The 8538-nt window shown below is 41.7% G+C and overlaps 1 protein-coding gene across 3 annotated transcripts in view; it reads left to right on the top strand.

Moving 5' to 3' along the window:
* Nucleotides 1–3204: 3204 nt before the first annotated feature.
* The window catches only part of golim4a (golgi integral membrane protein 4a), a 100729-nt gene continuing 95395 nt past the window's right edge, over nt 3205–8538 (top strand). For all 3 annotated transcript variants that reach the window (XM_073041039.1, XM_073041038.1, XM_073041040.1), the window contains exon 1: nt 3205–3821. In XM_073041039.1, coding sequence (XP_072897140.1) covers nt 3635–3821 — 187 coding nt within the window. In that variant the 5' untranslated portion in view covers nt 3205–3634. The remainder of the gene's footprint in view (nt 3822–8538) is intronic.

The raw sequence follows: 8538 nt of genomic DNA, 5'->3' as shown, positions 1-8538 counted from the left end.
GTCAGCTGCAAACTTACAGACCTCGTCTCCCACATCCAGCACCGTATTGTAAACAGCAAGCCTCTAAGTATGGAGCCTGTGGAACACCAATATTCACAGACATCCAATCATAAAACAGCCTTTAATATCAGCTTCTGTCACCCGTTGCCAAGTCAGTTTTGGATCCAGTTGCTAATTTTCCCTGCATCCCATGGGCCCTAATCTTTTGAACCAGTCTACCATATATGGGATATTGTCAAAGGCCTTACTAAACTCCACATAAATTACATCTACTGCGTTGTCCTCATTAATATATTTTGTTACTTTTGTTATTCTGCTCACTCAGAGTTTTTAAGTAGCTTCTCTACCATTAATTTGTAACCCAGTGGTCCATAGTTTGTAAGCTTTACCAGGTCCTCCTTTATTGAAAAGGAGGATCACATTTGCTGTCCTCCAGTCATCTGGTACCTCATTTACAGTGATGATTTAAAGATTTCATATAAGACCATAAGACATAGGTGCAGAATTAGGCCATTTGGCCCATCGAGTCTGCTCTGCCATTCAATCATGGCTGATCCTTTTTACCCCTCCTCAGACCCACTCCCCAGCCTTCTCTCGTAACCTTTGATGCTGTGTCCAATCGAGAACCTATCAATCTCTGCCTTAAATACAACCAACAACCTGGCCTCTACAGCTGCCAGTGGTAATAAAAATCCACAAATTCATCACCCTCCGGCTAAAGAAATTTCTCTGCATCTCTGTTTTAAATGGACACCCCTCTATCCTGAGGCTGTGCCCTCTTGACCTAGACTCCGCTACCATGGGAAACATCCCTTCCACATCTACTCTGTCTAGGCCTTTCAACATTCGAAAGGTTTCAATGAGATCCCCCCCCCCCCCCCCCACCCATCCTTCTGAATTCCAGTAAGTACAGACTCAAACGTTCCTGGTTTGATAACCCTTTCATTCCCAGAATCATCCTTGTGCATCTCCTCTGAACTCTCTCCAATGCCAGCACATCTTTTCTTAGATGAGGAGCCCAAGCTGTTCACAATACTCAACGTGAGGCCTCACCTGTGCCTTATAAAGCCTCAGCATCACATCCCTGTTCTTATATTCTAGACCTCTTGAGATGAATATATAGACCCTGGCAATCTCTTCACTTGCCTACCAGCATCTGAGAATCAATCCCATCCAGTCCCTGGGACTAATTGACCTTTAAGCTCATCTGCTACTGTCAGAAAGTTTTATTGAACTGCATTTTTTCCTTGAAGTGAACTTCAGGTTCATCCTTTATAGATCATTCTTCATCCGTCAAATAGTAAAACTAGCAGTTATTCAATCATCCCTTCCTATGCCAATTTTCCAATAGTTTTCCACAATAAACTTTCATTTTCTGTCATTATATTCCTCTCCTCTTCCAGCACTTTCATTAACTCAGCTCCTTATAATCCTCCATGGAGAGAAAATCTCCTAACCGCTCCCCTTGTCCTTTCACTGATCTTACATTTCACACCTTTAATTACTACCTTACTGATCTGTGGATTAGATTCATAAAATCACTATTCTATTGCTAATGTTCTTAGAACTGTTAGGACATGTTTTAATGAACAAAGCCATAACTTTTGTAGCCACTCTTTTGGCAAGTATGATCTTGACAATTCTTCTCTCTATCCTTGCTCAAGACTCCATGTCTTTCTTCAAGCAGGATGCTAAAACTGAATATAATGTTCTGTCCTAAACAAGCTAATGATCTTTATAGGCTTTATGTTCCTTCTTTGCTTTGTGCTTATTCCCATTTAGAAAACCTAGGATCTTCATGTTTTTACATCTTTTTCAACATGTCTGCCCATTTGTTAAAGACTTAAAATATTTAACTTGTCTTCAATTGCTTGAACTGTCTTCTTACAAACTAGTCCTGTTTATATTTTAGTGTCATCTACAAATTTTCACTTTCCCAATTCTAGACTTTTATATGATGGCATGTCAAAGTGTTTTATTATAAGACTCATTGTAATATTTGAAATTGGGCAGAATTCCAGAAACTGGTAACATCAAAATTGCTGCCATACAACATGACTGATGAAAGACCAGAAACAGAAATGTAGTGATGATCAAGGTATTTATTATTGTGATTTACATTACTGTTACCTACAGTCACATTCTCTCTCCCTCCCTCTCCCTCCCACCCCTCTCTCCTGACCTTCTTTCATTCACTGTGAGGTTATCCTCTCATGGCCATCAGAGTTGTTGGGGAGGAGAACGGAAAGCTACATTCAATCGCCACTTTATTAGGTACAGCACAGGAGGTACCTGCACTTGATACTGAGGTCACTGCGTGGAATTGATAAGAGATGAGCACTAACAATTTTAAGGAAACAAGAACATGAAAGGGTTGGTTCATATTACTGTTGATCTTTTTTTAAAAAAATGTACATGCATATAAAATTAATTGAAAAAACTTGTCACTGTTTCCACAAATTAGTAAAGTGAAGTTTATATTGCTGATACATTCCACCATACATAGAAATACACTTTCCTTCTGAACATTAGTTTTTTTCCCTAAAAGATAGTTAAATGCTGCATCATCATATCCTCATTTTCAAAGTCAGATTGTTAAGGAAGCACTAATGGATCTTGAACCAATATTTCAATTTGAAACAGCAGGAATGAGGGGCGTGTGTAACGTAGATTTACTTGAGGCCTTTCTATCTTTCTTTGTCATTAATTCTGAAATGGACAGAAAAGGAGATATAGACAGTCTTTCTTAACACGAAAGATGCCGTATTGGTGGAAGGCAAGCCTTTGTTTTCTTCAGCATTAGAGAACACTTTGCGGCAAGTACTCCTTCCACCCTCCGGCATTGCTTGCAACAGTCCCGTTTGGTAATCTTTTAACACTCCTTAGAAAGACGACTCGTCATCCAGTCACCCTATGATTTCATTACGTAAACTGAGTTTTTGCTCCGCTACTTGGCAGCCCTTAACTAAAGAATCATCAGGGCCAAATGGAAACTGCCAGTGAAGGCTTTTACCTTCGGGGGATCCTGTTGTTCGATCATCCTCTCCCTACTGTGAATGGAGCGTCTCCAAGTGTAATGTAATAGTTACATTCCGAGACACTCTCTGTTACTCACCACCTACTCAGAGAAAGAGCTGGGCTCAGGAATCCGCCAATAATAAGTGGAAGAGTGGGAATGCGACCAATCGCCGTGGGATGGGGTGGGATTTCCTGTCCGATGTGCAGCTGTAGCGGAGTTGAAGTGACACGTAAGAGGGGAGATTGGAAAAGGCCCTGCAACTTTTTCTGCCGTGCAGAATAAAACGCGAATGATAGTTTTGGTTATGAAAGCAGCGTTTTGCTGGAACCCGAAGAAATACCAAGTCGTGCACGATTTCCAACAACCTCTTCATTGCCAAAATTGGATCAGAGACTCTTTTTGTTGGGCTTTGCCACTTGTAAACTGGGACGGATTCTCAGCGTCAGGAAAGAGCTAAAGTTACAGGAATGCCTCTCAACATCTGATTACTGAGCCCCAACATTCTCTGTCATTGAAAATAAACTGTGAACTGGATTGTGTGCGTGTGTGTTTGCGGGGAAGCCCCCCGGAACTCTTCCAAAAGTGCTCGTTTTGGAGAAAAACGAGAAAGGAAAAATGGGGAATAGCATGTGTTCCAGGAGACAGAAAAAGATTTTTCAAACTTTGTTCTTCCTTACAATAGTTTTTGGGTTTCTCTATGGTCTCTTACTATATTATGAAATGCACAATCAGTTAAAGAAGGCGGAGAATCTGTCGTTAAAGTACCAGCAGCACCAGGAGGCTTTATCTGCACAATTGCAAGGTAAACTCTTACAGCTCCAGCGTCTTTCGGGTCTGTTATGATGTCTCCAGATGCCCAGACTTGCAGTATAGCGCCTTATTTCTTAATCGTGTCGATTTTATTTCAGGTTAATAAATAAAAAGATATGGCGCTGGTAAATTCCAGGAAAGTCTGTTTTTTATCTATGAAAAACAGGATTGGCGCAGCCACTCTTCGCCCCAGAGCTGGGAAGGTCTAACTGCGGCGACCGTTCCTCGGCTTCCCAACACTTCACTAACAGTCCTGTAGAGCGGAGCCGTTTCCTTTCCGGGCGATTCATTTGTAGTGTATACCTATTGAGCCCACAGCCCCTGCTTTGTACGGATTCAAGTCCGAATGAGCAGTAAAAGCAACATAATATAAAGCCCGGACGCAGTTTGCCGAGGCTGAATTTCCAGAATAAACATTGGCTGTGCAAGGAAATGTGATCGAAGTCAGGAACAGCACCCACAATTGTTGGAACACTCTATTCACCACCCCCCACCCCAACCACCACCACCTATTCACATCATTTTTCTGTTCTCGGTAGTACCTAGAGAATAAAAACGCGCGGTTAGACGCTCTTGTACAGACGTGGAAGAGGGCTGTGTTTGGGGTTTGAGGTTTGAGCCTGTCACCAGTGCAGCTCCCGATCCTAGTTGCTCGTTCTGAAGCAAGTTTTTCTGCATGTTAGTTTTATTTTGCCAATCACTCCATACAATGTCCACTAATTCCTAACAACTCCACAGATGGAAATAACTCGTTATCCAAGCCTTCTTTACACTTTATGATTTTAATAACTTTTTTTATGTCCTCTGTTAATCCTCCTCCGGATCACAAGACATCAATCTCAGCTCCTCCATTCTATCTGCACAATTAAATGCTCTCTCTCATCCATGAAATCGTTTTAGGGAAACACTCTGCATCTTCAGGATAGTCTTTATTTCAGTGCTAAATTGTGGCACACAGATATGGTCTGAGGAATTGAGTTGACTCCAGTGACATGAGACCAATTGTTCAGATATGATCAGACTGAGTGCTAAGGAGCCCGCTGGCCTGGTCTGCTGCTTATTTGCTTGTTCTTGTCTAAGTCAGCGTTTTATAAAGTTTCATTTCGACTTCCTTGCTCTTGTACTCCATGCGTCCATTTGTAAAGCCCAGGATCCCATTTGTTTGTTGACCTGTCCTACCACTTTCAATGAAGCTCACTCTGATACTCTGTTCTTGTAGCCCTTTAATGTATCTTGCTTCTTGTCATCAAACTGTACACCCCACATTTAGGGACACCAGTTATCTTCACGACAAACTACTTGGGTATTTCACCAACCTCTTGAAGTCTGCAAATACTCCTTAGAACAATTCACTATCCCGCCAACTTGTTGCAGAAGCTGGAAATCTGAAATACTACAGAAAATTTGGGAGACGCAGAAAATTCCACAGATGCTGGAAATCTTGAGCTACACAATCAAAATGCTGGAAGAACTCAGTGGATCAGGCAGCATCTGTGCAGGGAAATAAACAGTTGGTGTTTCAGGCTAAGACTGTTCCTCAGTACTGGGGAAAAACGGAGGAGGCAGAAGCCGGAATAAAAGGTGCCAGGTGAGAGTGGGAAGGTAGATGGATGGGGGAGGGAAAGAGGATTGATGTGAGAAACTGGGAGGTGATAGATGTAAGAGACACGGGACTGATGAAGAATAAATCTGATAGGAGAGGACAGTAGACCACAGGGTAAAGGGAAGGAGTTGGGAACCAGAGCGTAATAATGGAAAGGTCATAAGGTTTGGGGGTGGGGAAGAGAAAGGGTGAAAGGGCCACAAGAATTAGGGAGACCAAGGGGAAGGGACACAGGCAATCTCAAAACCAATTAAAGCTCTAATATGCAGGTTGTCCAGTTTCCATTGATATTTTGCCAAAACACAAAAGGCACGGATCAATTCCATTCTGTCGTCTGTATTGATATGTTCTAAGTCTTAACAGGTATTTAACACTCTAAAAATAGCTACATTAAGTAGAAATCATCAATCAATTGCCTTATTTTTTTCTGAAAAGCAGGGTGCACTAGATGATCGGACACTAGTGTAAAGGATATGTTTCTTTCCTAGCCATTCTGAGACCTAACTTGAAATCCTATGATGTTTCAAACCTGAATTTAGTTTTAAACATGGAATTATTGTGGTAGCAAAAAGCTGACAGTGAACTTAGAGGATCATCCAAACATCCCAACTGGTTCAATATTTTATGGATGGAAGCTAGCTGTTCCTAGTCATCTGTAATCGGCACAGATTAGCATGACTTACATATTCCACTCCTGGTTCCTCCATCACTGTTAGGTCTCATTACTGGAAGTACCAGTCAATTAGGATCTTGACCACCAACTTCTGTGGGGTTTGTCACCATCCTTCTAGGCAATGGACAGTAAGTGTAGGCATGTTCACATCCCTAAGACAATTTAAGAGAAAGATGACCTTCTGTAGGAACTGAATTGGAGTGCATTGTAATTCTGGTAAAACAACTACTCTAGTGACATTGCTTCCTCCTGATCTCCAGTGCTACCTGTGTGGAGTTCACATATGCCTTCCCCATCCGTGCTCTGGTTTTCTTCCACATACCAAAGATGTGTTAGTTGGTCATTTTCTACAGGGGCACAGTTGAGAGCATCCTGACTGGCTACATCACTGCCTGGTATGGCAACTGTACTTCCCTCAGTCACAGGACTCTGCAGAGAGTGGTGTGGACAGCCCAGTGTAGCTGAGGATGCAAACTTCCCACTATTCAGGACATTTACAAAGGCAGGTGTGTAAAAAGGGCTCGAAGGATCATTGGGGACCCGAGTCATCCCGACCACAAACTGTTGCAGCTGCTACCATCTGGGAAATGGTACCACAGCATAAAAGCCAGGACCAACAGGCTCCAGGACAGCTTCTTCCACCAGGCTGTCAGACTGATCAATTCATGCTGATACAATTATATTTCTATATTATATTGACTGTCCTATTGTACGTATTATTTATTATAAATTACTATAAATTGCACATTGCACATTTAGATGGAGATGTAATGAAAAGAATTTTACTCCTCATGTATTTGAAGGATGTAAGAAATAAAAGTCAATTCAATTCAATTAAGTGCTGTAAATCAGCACTCATGCAGATGGCTGAAGGGAGAATTTTGTTTTGAGGTGGGATGGTATGTGAATGGGTACGTGAGACAGAATGGACTTCAGGGAAGTACTTGGGGGAATTGTTCTGAGCACCTCTTTCTCAGTTCTACCTTTTCGTTAGTTCCTGTGTGGATCACAGCAATTAGATCTTTGTCTTCCCACTCAGTTTTGTTCTAATCCTATGGATTCAACCTTAAGTTTGGTACAAAATTACCAATATGGCCTTAGGGACCACAGAGAACAGCATCTGTCTACTCTCTGACACACCCCCTTCCTCCTTGCCTACATTGTCTTCTCTTCTTTTACTGTGGTCTCTTAAATATCCCCCTGTTCCCCTGTGCAGTGATCAGTTTGTTTTACCTCGCTGTACAGTTTGGAGCAGCCTTGTATGTTGGAAGTCTCTTGGCCTGATGTTCTGTCAACACCACCTTCAGAGTCCCCATTTCTGTAAACTTTTGTCTTTCTTGTCCTGGGCAACTTAAAAACTCTCAGGAGCTTGGTTGCCTTCAGAAATAAATTTAAAGGTGACTGCTGTGATGCAGTGTGAAAAGTGGACTTCAGCTTATGGACTCCGAGTTGAAGTTCCTGCTTACAGAGTCATACTCATACTGCATGGAATCAGGCCGTTCAGCACACTGTGTCAGCACCTATTTATCCCAATCCCACTCTAACCCCTTCTTGTTGTGCCACATTCCTGTGAGCCACTCACTGCACAAAGATACAGTAATTCACAGTGGTGAATTGAGCGTATGGGGAAAGTGGAACAGCTGGGAAAACCCATGTGGTCATAGGAAGAATGTGCAAGTTCTGTATCGATAGCACTGGAGGTCAGGATTGTATTTGGTTTACCAGAGGTGCAAGGCAGCAGCTCTGCTACATGTGCCACTGTGTCATCCTCTAAGCACACAGCAGATCAAATTGCTTGAGTTTCTTTGGTACCTACAAACTATTACCGGGTACATACTATAATTACAATGCATCACTAGCCCTTCTACAATACAGTTGTCTACTTTTATTTAAATTATTTCTGGGTATCCTATTTAACTTTTTATAGCTCTTTGTTAACCTTTTTATTATTATACTTCTTCCTCATTTGTATCTTGCTTCCTATATCTGCAACACACCCCTTTCTTCTTCCTCTTAACTAGGGTCTCAATATCCTTTGAAAACCAAGGTTCAGTAAACCTGTTAGCCTTGCCTTTTATTCTAACAAGAACATACAAACTCTGTACTCTCAAAATTTCATGTTTGAAGACTTCCCACTTACCAAGTATCAACTTTTCAGAAAATAATATACAATATCCCAATCCACTCTTGTCAAACCCTGTGACTAATGATATGCCAAAGAGTTGGTGCTGGGTCAGTTGTTGTTTGTCATTTATATCAACGGTTAGGGTGATAAATGGTAAACTTGTTTGAAAATTTGTGGATGACATCAAGGTTGGTGGCTATCAAAGCTTGTGGTGGGATCTGGACCAGCTGGAAAAATATGCTGAAAAATGCAGATGGAATTTAATTCAGACAAGTGGGAGGTATTGCACTTTGGGAGGACAGACCAGG

Source organism: Hemitrygon akajei, chromosome 3 (genome assembly GCF_048418815.1).
Source record: "Hemitrygon akajei chromosome 3, sHemAka1.3, whole genome shotgun sequence".
NCBI lineage: Eukaryota > Metazoa > Chordata > Chondrichthyes > Myliobatiformes > Dasyatidae > Hemitrygon > Hemitrygon akajei.
This window is presented reverse-complemented; position numbering and strand designations above follow the sequence as displayed.